Source organism: Dermochelys coriacea, chromosome 6 (genome assembly GCF_009764565.3).
Source record: "Dermochelys coriacea isolate rDerCor1 chromosome 6, rDerCor1.pri.v4, whole genome shotgun sequence".
NCBI classification, from domain to species: domain Eukaryota; kingdom Metazoa; phylum Chordata; order Testudines; family Dermochelyidae; genus Dermochelys; species Dermochelys coriacea.
In genome coordinates, this window is record NC_050073.1 from 56,963,216 (window position 1) to 56,980,287 (window position 17,072).

Genomic DNA, 17,072 nt, shown 5'->3' on the forward strand with positions numbered 1-17,072 from the left:
TTCTGTTTTCTTTTCCAAGGTTTGTCGAGTTGCCTATGAAATCATGCAGACTTTGCATCCAGATGCTTCAGCATATTTCCACTCTTTGGATGATATCTACTATTTTGGAGGACAGAATGCGCACAACCAGATTGCCATTTATGCCCACCATCCACGAACTGCTGATGAAATCCCCATGGAACCTGAAGATATAATTGGTGTGGCTGGAAACCACTGGGATGGTTACTCTAAAGGCATCAATAGGAAATTAGGGAGAACAGGCCTATACCCATCTTATAAAGTAAAGGAGAAAATCGAGACAGTCAAGTACCCTACATACCCAGAGGCTGACAAATAGAACAAAAGGAGGGTTGTCACTCACTCTCAATTCTAATCGGTTTGAACCAACCAACATACAGAAGGCTTATATGAGATTTGAATTCGCATTTTAACATGTAGTTAAAATGAAAGCCTTCAGCATTCAGACTGAATAAGAAGCTTGGAGCAAATGGACAGGCCATTATTTGAACTTCGTGTTGAACTTTTTTTTTTGTTATATGCACTCTCACACATGCGCGTGCATACATCCTCCCAGGAAAACTGTTATTTTATACTATTTGTCTCTTTCAAGATTTGTCCCTGTCATTAGTCATGCGTGAGCTTTGTGCTCGCCTCTTTGCCATTAATTGACTATAATATTCAGACTTATGACACTGCCATATTGTGTAATTTGAGTGACATGAACATATTTTGTATGTGCGGAATTTACAACATGGTGCCTATATTTGAAAGATCTGTGACCGTTTCAGAAGAGCCATGCTCAGTTCCACTGATAGGCAAGAGTTTATCTTTAACTGGTCTTGTCACGAGTGGCGAACTTGCTCCAATCAACAGATTCAAAAATCAGACTAGATCTTTTTTCTTTACAAGATTCTTTTAAAAGAAACGATTCCATTGATTAGTTCACCTCATCAATAATAAAGGATACATCCAAACAATAAAATATTCACTGTCTGTTAGGAACTTTTGTAAACAATGCCATGAACAGATTCTTTAGTACTGTATGTTTCTGGACATTGTCTTTGATAACAAAAAATAAATTTAAAAAACGAGTAGCTGGAGTTTTATATATTTTTAAATATTCATTGCTCAGTTGAATAACTGCCAGTGGGTCACTGTTTCTCAGGGACTTCTACGGAGAATGGATTTCAGTGCTTCAGAATTTCTTGTCGATATCTTTTTCTCCAAGTCTCCAACTTTCCATCTTCTTTATTTCTCTTCTGAAATATAAAGTTCTGTTAGGGTATTATAAACATTTAATTTATTATTTTGGCATTGAATGCAATCACTTTGGAATGTAAGTAAAATATAACACATTGTTTATAGTACTTGTCAGCAAATATATCATTTCAAAAGGTTAGGCTCCTCTGTATCTACTCATAGCCAGACTTCCCTTTTGCTCTAGTGTGTTTGAGAGAAATCCTAAAGCTAATGGGCTTGTGACTAAGCTGGCCTATTCCCATTCAACAGTTCTTTATTTGGAGCTACAGAATTAACTCTGTTAGGCAGTTTCCTAGCTGATTTTGAGAGTCTCCCCACTAATTTAGCAAAATTTCTGGCCTGGTTTTTCACATGCATAGTCTGAGGCTAGAGGAGAAGTTTTTTTCTTAAGTTTGATGGAGATGAACAAAGCTATTTGGAATTACAAGACTTGGGGGAAAAAATTAGTTTTTAAAATTTTTCAGAAATAACTCATTTGTCTTTTGATCTCAAAGTGAAAATTAGTGAATAGCTATAGTTTTAATTTTTTTTGGAATCCCTATGTTTTCAGTTATTTCTCAATAAATATTGTAATTTCTATACAATATTTTTAGATTTTGTAAAATAACTGTATACTGCTATAGATTTTCTAAGCTCTTTGCTTACAAATGCAGACTTTATAAGCTTCCTACTCATCACTTGGAGATTAGTGCAGAAATAATGTTCACAAATGAATTAAAATATGAAGATTCCTGAGGAGTGAGGTAAGTCAAATAAAAATATCGGCCAAAGGACTGAGACCGGCCCACAGGCAACAGCAAAGCTCCTGATGTAGCAACCAAAGAACCAGAACCAGTGCTGTTGTGGGAGAAATAATAGCCAGTTTGGCAATTGTAGAGCAAACTGTAAGACTGAAAGAAAAAGTGTGGCAAGATGCATGTGTTTCCCCACTTCTTTTAAAGGCCTGAGGAATAATGAGTGAAATGATTTTGATAAAGATATGTTTAAAATATTATAAAATATAAACTATTATCAATAAAATATTTATTTGTAGATATTAACTAAATATTAACTAAATGGCCTACTCTTCCCATTGGTCATTTGATCTTCTGGTGCTTACAGTGCAGTCCTTCTGTAGCACTGTCCTGGAGAAAAGACCCCAGCTATTCCACTCTGATATGCTGCCTGTCATACGTTTTCCAGAGATCTATTTCCTTCAAGAGAACCAATTAATAAGTTCCCCAGATAAAACAGCCAAAACTCAATTTATTTTAGATTAAACAAAATAAATACTACAGACTTGAGACACAGTTGCATAAAGCCCTTTTACACTACCACAGTGGTAAAGAGCCCAGGGGTAAATGAGAATCAGGCCCTGTAGTAAATATTGTAGCTTATGGAATAAAGAGAAAACAGAAAATAAAAAGACTGTATCTATTAAACTCCTGAAAGGAACTAGAATGGAGCATCGCATGAAGGTACTAGTGATTAGTTAAGTTACGTTATAATTATAAATTTTACTTGGTCTGATAAAGTCTCAGTTTTGCAGAAGTCCATTTTGTTTCTCTGTACCAGAGCTCCAAGTTTGACATATTCCTATAAAGACAGAATCATTGGCATAAATCCCCAGCCTAGTTATAGTTCATGTACTCTTTGATATAAACAAGTGTTTTAATTCCTCTCCTTTTAATTTATTTTAATATATAACAGTATAATTTTCTTCTTTCCTATTATACATATAATATGCCTATTATTAGAACTGGGCAAAGTTTTTTGGTCAAAACTTTTTTCACCCAAAAAATGGAGATTCAGATCAACCAAAACATTTTGTGAATTTGTCAATTTTGTGAAATTGTTTCATTAAGGGAAAAAACAATTTTGAAAAAAATCAAAACATTTTGTTGCTATATTTTCAAAATGAAATGTTTCAGTTTTTTATTTGAAACAACTTTTTGCTTCAAAATTTATTTCAATTTTATTTAAGATTTTCAAAAAAATTTAAAGCTCAATTGAAACCAAATGTTTTGTTCAACATAAAATGATTTTTTTTTAATTTTTTTCAGAATGGTCAGCAAAACAAAAAAATCAGTTATTCACTCAGTTCTACTTATTACATCTTCTGTAATAATTTATTTTCCATTGTACCTAGTTTTAGTTATTTCTTTTTAAGGGACTCTTCCCTTGGTTTCTCTCCAGCTAGGCTAACAAACTTTTCGCATATTTTTCCGTTAAGTAGCCTTATGTATTGCCAAAGACTGCAGCCCTGAGGCTTCTGTAAGGTATATAGGGAACTGAACTGCCCCTTCACCCTCAGCTATCCTAGTTCCATTGACAGCTAATACCCAGAACTGTATTGCACAGGATTCCCCAAGGCTTTTCTGCCAACACACTCACCTCCTCCCTAGTGAATTGTTAGGCATGGATTTGGTCATATGGGAAGATATTTCCCTCTCCAGGAGAAAACCCTAGATTGCCAGACAAATTTTGTCTTTCTATTTCAATTTCTCAGAAAAAGAAACCTAAGCTTTCTTCTTTGAGGAAAGTTACTCCGTGGTGGTCAGGAAGTTCCCTCCCATGTTAAAACTTGTTCTAGTTTTCTTTGGACTCCTGGGTTCTTTTCCATTTTCTCTCATCGTTATCTTCTCAATTTCCTCCAGCATCCACCTCTTCCCACGATGGTGGTCAGCCTTCCCATTGTCTCAGAACAAAAGTGTTTTTTTAAACTTGAAATAGCTGAACCAGTTTATAAAACCTCAGAAAATGAAAATGGAATCCTTTAGATTCACTCTACTTGCTGAGGGACAGGGAGTTTTACTGGCATCAAGTGGACTTGTGAATGCCAGTCTACACAATTCATTTTCAATGCAGCTCTTTTCCATTTGGCTTAACACTTTCCCCAAGTGTATTCATAGAAGTAAATATTACCCATATCAGTAATCTTCCCACAAGAGAATCTGGTGTAATTCCTTATTTGGATGACTGTTTTTTGGTCAGGAAACTTTTGGGACCAGCAGTAGTATTGGAGAGAACCAGCTTTGTTCAATTTACTTGTTTTCATATTGAACAAAAATAAATATAATTAAAAGAAACACACCAATAGAGTACAGATTACTTCAGATGACAGTCTGTAAGGAACTCACCCCAAAGCCCATGCAGCACAGAGAGAATGGTCTCTTCAGGGAAAGAAAAATCCACAAAAATGCCCAAAGTGCAAGCAGCTGGATTGTCCTTCATAGTATTCTGAAGGCTAATCTGGTTGAAGCATGTCGTCTTAAAGTCTGATGACACTGCAGTAATTGAACCATCAGAGTAGCATAAAATTTCCAAGCCTGCTAAGGAACTTGCCTCTTCTGTTTGCTTAGAATGAGATGATCCCCCTCTTGGTAAAGGCCTACTTTGCCATCTTAACAGCACAACTAAGCGGCTCCAAAATTGGGTCCCTAAAGACTGAGGTCTTCCAACAGAACTTACTGCTCCCTTTTGGCAGCAGGTACCCAAACCCAACAATGTTGAGCTGGGACATGTTTGCTATTCCATGGAATTTTCCCTTAGGTTATACCTTTCCTTCCTTCATGTTACAGCTGCTTTCCACTAGAGTCCTCTAATAATAATAATTGCCCTAGACTGGCTGAGACAGGCTTGATCTGCAGACCTGCTGATGCTCTCCCAAAGGGTAAAAATCCCTCTACCTGTATACCAAGATGTTCTTTAGCATGGTGCAGAAATGCTATTAGGCCCAGGTGCCCAAAGTTGCTACAGGAGCTCCAGAAGGAGGCAGGCATCATCTATAGGGCTGCCCAGACCACATTGCACCTACAAAAACAGTACTTTTTCTATTCTTGATCAGTTATGGATGTTGGTGTTTTTTCCCACCTGTTGCACGCCCAGGGCTTTTTGTTTTTGTTTTAATTTGGTTTTAAGGTTTTGTTTTGTTTTTATTGGGTTGTTTTTCCAGCCAAAATCCCAGCTATTTTAGATATCCTCCAGGAAATGTACAGGAACTAACCCCTTGCTCCTATCAGGCCTTCTTGCTTGCTGCTTGGGCCATCAGCGCCTTTACACCCACCTGTTCAAGCCAGCTACCAACCAGACTTAGTCCTCCAGAGGCCTAGAAGGGCCAGGAGGAGACACTGATCAATCGGGATCCTGCAGGCTAGTTAATAAGGCTTGCCTGCTACTTCTTGGGGGCAGGGCTCTGTGAGATTGGGTCAGAGAAGGAGCTGCTCAGGGCTAGTCCAGAATGTCAGGGCCTTGCCCTTAAGTGCTGCAATTAAGCACATTCCCTTAGGGTTTTGTTTGTTTATTTACAGATTCAGGCAGCCAAATTCTGAGTTAATTTCTATTTAACTGTGTAAAGACTGGTACTGGCCACCCTGCTCCAAGCAGGCAGCCAAAACTTGTGGCTGAAGGCAAGGAGTGCCTTCCATACCATGATGCAGAGCAGCCCCACCTGTGACATACAGTAGATGGAATTAATAAATCTTTACACTGTGGGTTTGGGATTCCTGAATATAGGAGTTTTTGCTTGAAAGGCTTTTGTTTATGTAACAGATGCTGTTTTTCCGCCACTTTAGCTGTAAAACGGGCACAAACATATTAAGATACAGGGGAACAAGTCTGAAGCATAATTTTATTTTGAAGTATTTTTCTTTATTTCCCTTAGGTTAATATTCTACCTAGCTATACATCTGGTATTTATACTGCACCCTTTGCCATGGTAGGTGGCTGTCAACAAAATTATAAAAAGCAGTTGGTCTCAGGAGCTCTGTCCCCTCATGTTATGCCTGAGAACTTTGATAGTTTGTTTTTGTTTTTAAAACTAAACTTTGGAATATGTGACACGTATTTTGAGTGAAGTGGTGCCAGGCCTTTCTATTAAGGTTGTGGGGAAGGCTTTTGAGAACAGATAAGTGGCTCACTCAGCTCTGAAAGCAGCATTCTAGTGCAGGGGGCCAAAACCTGAAGAAGTCCTGTTCTGTGAACTCATCTGTTGTGGTAAGTGAAGCAGTGCCTGATGTCACCAGGAGTCAGCTGTTTGAGGGCTTTGAATGCCAAAACCAGGAAATGGATAGATTACTGGTCAGGGAGCCAGTGTGTGGAGCTTTGGAGGGATATACAGTTGTCACCTCTGTTTCTTAATAGACACCGTGTTGACTTAGCTAGAGCTTACTCAAAGCCTCCACTTTCATTCTCAAGCATAGCTCCTTGCAACAGTCTATCCTGGAGGTAGCAAATATATAGATCACTATGGTCATTTCCACATCTAGTAGGAAGAGGTGAACTAAAGATGGAGAGCCATATCTCTGCCACTGTCATTATTTGGGTATCTAAGAGTAATAGAGTTGATTATGGCCCAAGATTGTGTATTCACCTAGACAGAGGACAAATGCCCTCAAATGATGCTTGACATTATAGATATGGCTAATTCTTCAAAATGTTTTCCTCTTCCTATCAACATTGCCCAGATTTGTTTCAACCAGCTGCACTTTATCCAGGAGCTTCTCTTATGACAGGTGCTGAGAGATGGTGTTCTCTATATTTGAGATGAAAAACATTTAGAGCTGGGCTTTGTCAGCTTGTGGCTGGTGTTGGAAACCATTGTGTATCATGATCTACCACATTCTGCTACACCCACCTCTCTCTTTCTTCATTCTGCCAGTGACACCAACTTCACTTCCCACTTCACCTCCTTGCCTCACTCCTCTATCTATGCATTATTCCAAACTGTTCTTTGTGCTCTGAATGTCTTTCCCAAACCACCGCTCTTCATTCAAATCTCTCTAAAAATAGGACTGCATATACATTTAAATTATCCATCAGTTTTTCCCCCCGGTACATTCTTTATTCTGCATGTCTCTCTTGTAAATTGTAAGGTGCTTGGTGCAGGGGATTATCTTTATTTTGTATATTGTACTTCTCTGAGCACACTGTCCACATTAAACAAACCCTAATTAGAGGAAATAATAAAATCATTCTTAGGCAACTGAAGAAACTCTAGTAGACGGTGGAACAAGCTTAGTGGGTAATTTAGGCCTCTGTCCAGACTTAGAGATACAAGGAGATATCTAAATTCTCTTGTAAATAATAAATGCTTGGAAGATTACTCTGAGACATGCACAGGGTTAGAATTTTTTTCTGAATTTTTCCAGTTTTGGTTAGCTAGCTCAACTGAACAGCAGCTTCTTGCTAAGAAACCAGTTGAAATCAGTTTCTGCTGAACTGGGCAGACGCCTGATTGCACAGAGCAAACGTAGGTAATCATGGACACAGGAAAAATTAATAGGAGACTTTCCATCTCATGAGTTGGCCAATGAACCTGATTCAAATTTGAATGCATTGTGAAGAAAGCTTGAAAAAGTTCACAGGTATCCAGATGAAGACGGGTAGGGGGAAGAAAGTGTTTCTGTGCACATTTTCCAGACAGCAGCAATATGTGAGTAAAACCCTGGGCTTCATAGTGGCGGTTGGACTGTAACTGGTTCTGATTTGAAATACTTTGGCAGTTTGAGTAGTTGGTACAGATGATGAGTTGATTTTTATATAAACTGGTACAGTTACATGGAAAGGTTGGGAGCGACTGTCATAATTTGCATAAGATAATATTTTGGCATGTCATATAAATTCTGTAAACGGATCTTTTATAATTCAATGAACGGGCCATCACTTTCTGTCTTGCATCTTTCAGAGTGATCAGTGTAATGATACATAAAATCACAATTCATTTTAAATGGGAACCATTTATTAAAGAAAACAGCTATAACTACAGACAAACAGACTTTCATATAGCTTGAGTTTTGGCTTTGTCTCTCTTGTTTACCAAGGACCACATCCTGTCTTGTGAGGACTCAGGGCCTGCAGCAGAAGCAGCTCCTGGACACTCTGATGAGGGGAGATGGCCTATAGTAGGCTGCCTGATTTACTGGTTGGAAGAGTTAGAAGACCAGCTCTGAAGCCCAGCCGCAGCAGTGCAGTGGCTGCTCAAAGCATTCACCTATGGCTGTGATAGTTCTGTCTGCTTATTCCAGCCCTGATCCTGCCTCACTTTACTCCAGGTAACTTGGTACTGACCTTTGGCTCCAATTTCTGACTTTTGACTTCAGCTCTGACCCTTAGCTCTGGCATTTGGGCTCTGTCCCTGGGCTCTGATTCCTGGCTACCAACCCTCGCTCTAATCATGAGGCCTGACTCCTGCTCCAGGGGCTAGCTGTTTGCCCATGTCCTGGTCACTGGCACGCTGAAATTTTATGCAGCACACAGAGTAATCCAGTGATTGAATGGTATAATGCAAACATACATATTACAATAAGAGGATGTTTTAGATGGACAGCTGAGTCCCTCCCCTCAGCCAATCAGATTGTTTGGAGGGGAAGCTCCAAAAAGCCCAAAACAGGAATGGAGAAGAAGCCTCTCTCCTGTGAGAGGATCTCTGAGGAAGGATGCCTTAGCCCTCTAGACTTAAGAATTTTGTTTTGGGAAAGAGTTTAATTCTCCTAGTGTGTGTTCCAGAAGAGAATGTTGGGCATATGTTTCATAATTATTATTTGGTTGTTAGAGTACTTGTTAATTTTTTTGTCTTACTGTTATTTAAGGCTGTGATTCTTAATGTTCTCACTGACTCGCTGTCAGTACAAGTCTTTTACTTTTTCCGACTGGGAGTAAAGATCCTTGTATGTTTGAAGAGGGTGAATGTCCTCCCTTGGGTGAACCCACCATGTGTCTGACGTCCACATAGCCTTAATAACTGGAAAATCCACAGCATTTCCTCCAGAGTGTATTAGGCCTTTCTCCTGCCTACTAATGCTAACCAATATCAATGCACCACTGGTAACATGGGATCATGATCAGGACTATCTGGGGCAAGAGGTAGTCAATGCAAATCTGAGACCCATATTTCACTATAATTTCACACCTGTTGGCTGTTGCTCATTTGTAAAATACAACACTCACTCACATTATCTATAATGTAAACTGTATGCTTATTTGTTTGTCTCTCAGTCCAGCAGTGCTTACACATTTACAATGATTATGTACTAAAATAAACCTGATACATAAGCTTCCTTTTCAACTGCTGTAAAAACAAACCCATAATACAGTAGGCAATGTGTGGCTGAGATGCTTTCTTTATAAATGTTGTGATGTCTGACTGAGCAGAAACAATTTTCATGGGGCGCACTCCAGAGAATTACAGTGCAGTGATACTAAACGTTTAGGTTATAACTGAAAACTCTGTCCAAATTACATTTGTAAAGTGGCCATATATAATTTGAATGAGAGCCTGAGTGTAGCATTTTTGTTTCTTCATCTGAAATAACTGTTTAGCCAAAAATCTCAAACCCACTTGCATTTGAATTTCACATGTCAGACTATTGCTCTATGAAAGTCTCTAGCTAAAGAAAAGGCCTAATGATGAGCGGGGAGCTTGGGATGTATTGTTCACTTGTGTAGATATACACACATGTATTTTAATTACAGCAGTATTCTGATTTCTGATTAAAAAAAACAAAAAAACAAAAAACAAAGCTACAAGCCATGATGACTAGATCAGGCTTTGAGGCTACAACACTGTCACAGCCACATTTTATTTTGATTAGGTTACATTTGAGATCTGCCTCACAAAATAGGAAACATAAGAAATGCTTCCAACTAGAAAAGGAACAGAAGGTGTGCAAGCACAGCTCCTGGTCAGAGAAGCATGATTTGTCAATAATTAGGTTCTGAGCATACACTGTTAACTCTCTTTTAACACCAGCTGCTCGTTGTCAGCTTTCCTCAATGGCTAATAAGAACAGGCATTGCATAGTTAAAGAGGTCATGAACTGAACTGGATCTATCCAGAATAGCTCTTCAGTGAAGAGTGAAGATCTTCTAACAGCCGTGAAAGCTTCAGATTGATGTCTCATGGAACAGAAAGGAAAGGAGTACTTGTGGCACCTTAGAGACTAACAAATTTATTTGAGCATAAGCTTTCGTGAGTTACAGCTCACTTCATCGGATGCATTTGGTGGGAAAAAAAAAGTTTTTTTTTGTTTTGTTTTTTTCCACCAAATGCATCCGATGAAGTGAGCTGTAGCTCACGAAAGCTTATGCTCTAATAAATTTGTTAGTCTCTAAGGTGCCACAAGTACTCCTTTTCTTTTTGCGAATACAGACTAACACGGCTGCTACTCTGAAACCTGTCATGGAACAGAGAATCCTATGTGTTTACTAGTATGTTTATACAGGAAGTGAGGAATCGCCTTATATTTAGTTCTTGTAACTAGCTCAATTGGTAACTCTCAGACCTTTCATTTTCTCTATGTGGAAGAAATTTTCATCAGATCATCACTAACTGGAAACTATCTTTCTAGCCCTTAATAAGGGTTTGCCATTCACTTCAGCAACCAAAGCTGCTCACCTGCCCCACTTTCCCTCTTCCTAAATTGCTTTTTTCAGGGTTGCTGCTATACCGTAATCAGTTTACAAGGAAGTTAACAGAAGTAAAGAAGTGGTTGAGATAAGTGTATATTCAGCAAAGGAAGAACAAGGAGAGAGGATATTTTTCGTGGACTTTTAAAAGTAACAAAAATGACATTTCTGGTCTTAATCTACTTTTAAATTTGAATGAATTTTGCATGGATAGTTGCTTCTCTGTATTGAACGCTGTGTTTTTTCTATTAATACAGAAGCTGGGTCAGTGGGGATATTTTCTAAAAGTCACAAATAAATAAGTAAAGCTTAGGAACATCACTTATTAATTAAGGGCCTAATCATGAAAATTGTTGATTACCTTCTATTCCCTTGCATGTCAGTGTGAATGGCAGATGCTCAGCACCAGTTATGATCAGAGTCTAAATCCTTGACCACTCTAACTTTGCCGTACCTCTCATGTCTGTAGCTTTACTGCATTATGCTTTGATCCTGTCAGAGACACACCAAGTAGAGTTTGATCAACTTATTACTGGGTGACTTGCCACCAGGGAACACCAACATGCTGCAGAAAGAAGGACGAGCAATTTAATAGACATTCTTTTTTTCCTCTCTGTCAATACAGAAATGATGCCCTTTCATGGTGTTAGGGAGTGCTGTGCTACTGGAAATGCTGACTTTCAGATAAGACATTACATTGAGTTCCAGTCAGTAGTTTAGTCTAACTGCTGTGATGTCTGCAGGTGGTATTGAGACAGTAGACTGGACTTTCCCAATTTTCAGCAACTCTACTACAGTGGCTGGACAGCATGGGCACCCTGTATGTTAACTAAATTTAAACCAGTATCTTTGTGAGGTCTGGAAGCAGCAGCTTTACCAGGTACGGATAAAATGGAGCCTCTGCCTTAGTCAGCTTGGTGAGAGCTGTGCTAAGCATGGTTCAGATAGAAATCTTTCTTTGCAAATTGTACAGCCATTTCAGATACATAAATGCAGTTGACTAGAGAAGACTGAAAAAAATTTGCTCTGTAACTGGTACTAATACTTGTGGTATGTGTATATGTGGCCTTGAAATTATGGTAGGGCAGAGCCCTGATAGTTAAATCGGAGGGCCTCAAGGGAAGAGCCCTGATATCTCATGATGAAAGATCAGATTCCATTAATGCGTTGTCTTCCCTCTTCTTGCTTTGGCAGCTGATATCCAGTCCTGTGTATAATGAAGACTTGGGATCCCTGAACTTCACAGCCATTAGCAACCAACAATGCTGGTTTTACCAAGTGGTCTAAAATAAAAATATAACCTTCAGTAGATTATTTTGGGTAAAAATGGGGATAAAAAGACAGGAGGTTAGAGAACAGACCCAGTCAAATGCAAAAAAAACTGCTGTCCTTGCTTTTATTTTTAAAAAGTTGGGGGGGGGGCGGGAAATGAGCACAGCACAGCATTCCATGACTGAAACTCAGTGTTGCTGAAATAAATTGTGAACCCACAATGAATAAAAGTAGCTAAAATAAATTGTGAACATGACATGAAAAATGTATAACTTCTACATTTACTGAGCTGTTCAGGCCAGCAGAGGGGCTTTCTAATACTGCACTACTGCACTTTAGTCCCTTTATTGCATTTATAAGACTTTGTATATAACACTTTTTAACACTTCATACTGATGCTCCAGTGAATTCAGTTTTGTCCCCTGCCCTCCTAGTGTTGTTTATTAATTCATCACCTATCACTTATTCATGCAGTGATTCTCTTCTTATTTCTCCATTCTTCAGGAGCCATGTTGGTCTCTGGGAAATGAAAGCAATGAGGCTGAAGTGACTAGGGAAATGAGCCCAAGTTGGGCATGTTCCTTGTGGGCAGAGTCTAGGAGTGTTTGATCTAAATTTACTCACTGGAAGTGGGAGAACACAGGCAAGTGCCCAGTGACCAAACTGGCAGCTTGGGCTGTTGTGGAGCAGAGTGTGTGGAATGTTCAGAAGCCAAGAAACCCAGGTCAGACATCGCAGTGATAAGCACAGTATAAAGACATACATTCTCTCGGTGTTTCTCCACTCTCTTCTTCTGTTCCAACACTGATAGTTTCAACCTCTCCGGGAGAGGAAGGAAACATGATCTGTAAAGGTCATGTGTTTATATACTGGCAATAAAAGCAGAACACAAACTGCAGAAATCACTATCAAACCAGTATTCTGTCCAGTTGCAATCATGGGGAGGCCATGCAAATGTGCATCATATCTTAGGAGTCTAAATAGATTCTCGCAATTTCTAAACATCCTTCAAATCTAGAGGCTTCTTCCTTCTTGTGGCTTTACATTGTTTTGTGTATATGTGTGAATAGACAGCAAGATTCTCTGCTGCAACTGAGATCTGCTCAGTGTAGTAAAGGGAGCCAGTTACAGCTTCCTGATTCTCTTCCTGGCTTCACCCTGTCCTGGTTTAGCTTAGAGCAACCTCGGGTCTGCTTCTCAACTTTCAGATGTGCTATTCAAAATGTGTAACAAATAACTGAATTAAGGGATACCTGTGCTTTGTTGCATGTCATGTCATAATTGACAAATTTTAATAGATTTTAAGGTTTTTAATTAATAATTGAGGGATTCTGATGATTTTTTATTTTTATCTTTTACATTTATTCTACTTCTAATTTAATTTTAATAGTTGACAAGTGCTAATGTTTATTTTTAACGCCTGGTTTACACTACAAACTTAGGTCAACATAAGCCGTGTTAAGTCAATCTAATAACGTGTGTCTACACTACCGAGTCCCTTCCGCTGACCTAAGTGGCCTCTAAGGTTAATTTCTATACTCCACCTCTGTGAGAGGCGTAGCGCTTGATTCAACAGCCATGGGTTGACATGGGGATAGTGTGTAGACACTGCATTGTGTAATTCGAATGAATTGGCCTCCAGGAGGTGTCCCACAGAGCTCCGCTGTGACCGCTCTAGAGAACACTTTCAGCTCCACTGCATGTCAGCCACGTACACAGGAAACAGCCGCCCCCCTGTTAAAGCCCTGGGTACGTTTGAATTTTCATTTCCTGTTTGATCAGCGTGGAGAACTCGCCACTGCAGCTGATCATGGAGACTCAAGGCCGCAAATGCACTCCAGCATGGAGCACACAGGAGGTGGTGGATCTTATTGCTGTGTGGGGAGAAGATTGTGCAGGCAGAGCTCTGATCCAGCAGAAGAAATGCTGACATCTATGCCAATATTGCACAGGGTATGGGGGAGAAGGGCTACACCAGGGACACGCAGCAGTGCCATGTAAAAAATAAAGGGAGCTTTGGCAAGTCTAGCAGAAGACAAGGGAGGTGAACAGTCATTCTGGTTCTGCCCCACAGACGTGCCGCTTTTATTAGGAGCTGCATGTGATTCTTGGCGGTGACCCCACCACTACCCCAAAACACTCCATAGATACCTCCCATGAGTCCTGGGTGACCTCAAGCAACAATGAGGAGGACATTGTTGATGAGGAAGAGGAGAATGTGAGGTGGGCAAGCGGAGGATCCATTCTCCCCAATAGCTAAGAACTGTTTTTAACCCTGGAGCCCATCCCTTCACAGGACCAGGTGGTGGCAGAGCATGTTACCGGGGAAGGCACCTCTGGTGAGTACACATTTCCAATCAAACTGTAGGGGTTTCATGCTATTATGTTTTTATGTTTAATCTGAAAAAAAAAGTAGGTGTAATGGGTATTGGTGGCCACTCCAGCTATGCAGAGGGTGCTCTCTGAAAAAGACTGTTTATGTGCACAGGAGTGGCCCGGGAATCCTCCATGGCGATCTCTAGGAAGCTTTCATGGAGGTACTCTGCAATCCTTCGCAGAAGGTTTCTGGGGAGGGCTGCCTTATTTCATCCACCACAATAGGACTCTTTCCCATGCCACTCCAGTATTAGTCTGCTGGCCTCATTGCAGCACAAGGACCAGGTCTGTACCCAGATGCTTACAGCATCTGCTCCCTTGCCACCTCTGTTACTCTCAGGAAAATGATATTGCATAAGGTCACCTAGGGGAAACAGGGAAAGTTTTCAACGCTAGCCCTTAAACTGCAAACAATTCAACAAATAATCTGCCCCGCATTTGGTGAAATCTGGGGTTGCACAACCAGGCTTTCCAAATGTTCCATGGTTGTGGTTGGAAGGGATCACCGTGTATGGCAAGCAGTATTGGAAAAATGGGGGTGTGTTAGTGGCTTCCTGTTTATCTCCCTTCCCCCCACGCAACCTGGTGCTGCTTTTGTGAAAAGAAAACTATTTGGGGGCCTTTACACTGGTGCCTGTCCTCAAGCACCCTCCTGGTTGTTAGAGGAAAGGGGGCTTTTCTCAAGTTCCAACCTGCAATCCCAAGGATGGTAAATCCCCATAAAAGCAGCAGCTCAAGACCTCTTACCCATGGCTTCTGGCCTTACTCACCATGGCTGGAGCAGCAAACCGAGTCTTGCGATAGCCAGTGGTTTTGATTACATTGTGGCTTGCAGTGAAGTGTATTGAGAGGTGTTTTTTTAATAAAAAAAGAATTAACCTTGCACCAGAAAAAATGTATGCACTATCAATGCTACCCTTGTGCTAACCTAGTAAGCAAACAATACCAGTGACCTTTTAAATATCCAAAGGCACATTTCATCACCATTTTTCACTTGCTCAGCCTATGGTTGAACCGGTCCTTACTGCTGTCCAGGCTGCCTGTGTATGGCTTCATGAGCCATGGGAACAAGGGGTAGGCTGGGTCTCCCAGGATCATGATTGGCATTTCAACATCACCAGTGGTTATTTTGCAATCTGGAAAGAAAGTCCTTACTTGCAGATTTCTGAACAGACCTGTGTTCCTAAAGATGTGTGCATCATGCACTTTCTTAACTATCCCACGTTGATGTCGGTGAAATGCCCCCTATGATCCACCAGCACTTGCGACACCATTGAGAAGTACTCCTTTTGGTTTATGTACTCTTTGGCAAGGTGGTATGATGCCAAGATAGGGATATGCATTCTGTCTATAGCCCCTCCACAGTTAGGGAATCCCATTGTGGCAAAACCATCCACTATGTTTTGCACGTTGTCCAGTCACTATCCTTCTTAGCAGAAGTCTGTTCGTTGCCCTGCAAACTTGGATCACAACAGCTTCCACAGTAGATTTACCCACTCCAAACTGATGCCCCACTGACCAGTAGCAGTCTGGCATTGCAAGCTTCCATAGAGCTATCACCCCTCACTTCTCCACTGTCAGAGTAGCTCTCATTTTAGTATTGCTGTGCTTCAGGGCTGGGGAAAGCTCTTCACACAGTTCCTGGAAAGTGGTCTTACACATTCAAAAGTTCTGCAGCCACTGTTCGTCATCCCATTGCCGCATAATGATGCAGTCCCACCAGTCAGTGCTTGTTTCCTGGGCCCAGAAATGCCACTCATTCGTGTCAAGGTGATGTGTGACTTTTACCAGCAACTGCGAATTGCTCCACTCTATGTCTTCCAGCAGGGCTGCTTGCATGGCATCACATTGTTCGGCATGGTGGCTCCTGTATTGGCAATGTAAATACTGCAGGATAAGGTGCGTGGTGTTTGTAATGCTCACAACAACAGTGTACAGCTGAGCGGGATCTATGCTTATGGTGCCATGGCGTCCATGTGGGTAACAGAGGCTTACACCAAAAAGGCTTGGTTTGTTTGCCATAGATTTCAGTTATGGAGGGAGAGAGGGAGGGAGGTAAGTGCATCATGAGAGGCTAATGCCATGTTCCCATAACCACCCACTCCAATATTTTGGTCCCATAAGGTATTGCAAGCCCAACCCAAAATTCTACTCGGCTATGTGCACTGTGGGATAGCTATCCACAGTGCAGTGTTCTGTGCATTGATGTAAGGCCTGCTAGTGAGGATGCACGCCGCCTACACAATGAGTGTAGGGTGGACACGCAAGATTGACTTGCTTAAATCAGAGGCTTGATGTTAACTTACATGAAGTCAACTTAACTTTATAGCATAGACACGGCCTAAGTAATTTTTTTAATTGAACAGTTTTTAATTTTTTAAGTAACAATTTCCTGAATGTTCATCACCTTGAAGGAGAAATATTGGACCATTTGAGGGACAAAAACATTAAAGGTTATTAAAATGCAGAGAATAGAGGTCCGTTTGCTAGAAGGGTCTTCCCTGCCCATTCCTCCTATTTTCTGAGGGAGCATGTATAATAATGAAAATGATAGAAAGGACTAACCTGTTTTTTCCTCTCCTGGAGGTACTCAATGAAATTAAAAAGTAACACATTTACTTGGGAAATCAGAGTAATCAGTACTGACTGAATTGTAAATCTCAGTCCCCACAAATGGTGATGAGAACCCAAGAACACAAAATGGAAGGAGTACTTTGAAATGTCTGTATGCTGACTTTAGCAAAAGTAGACAAGCCAAAAAGAAATGGAAGAAAAAGATT

At 40.5% G+C, this 17,072-nt stretch overlaps 1 protein-coding gene across 7 annotated transcripts in view; it reads left to right on the forward strand.

Annotated features, from left to right (window-relative positions):
- Positions 1 to 1,091, forward strand: part of FUT8 (fucosyltransferase 8) — a 303,904-nt gene extending 302,813 nt beyond the window's left edge. For all 7 annotated transcript variants that reach the window (XM_038407244.2, XM_043516319.1, XM_043516317.1 and 4 more), the window contains one exon: positions 20 to 1,091. In XM_038407244.2, coding sequence (XP_038263172.1) covers positions 20 to 337 — 318 coding nt within the window. In that variant the 3' untranslated portion in view covers positions 338 to 1,091. The remainder of the gene's footprint in view (positions 1 to 19) is intronic.
- Positions 1,092 to 17,072: the final 15,981 nt, after the last annotated feature.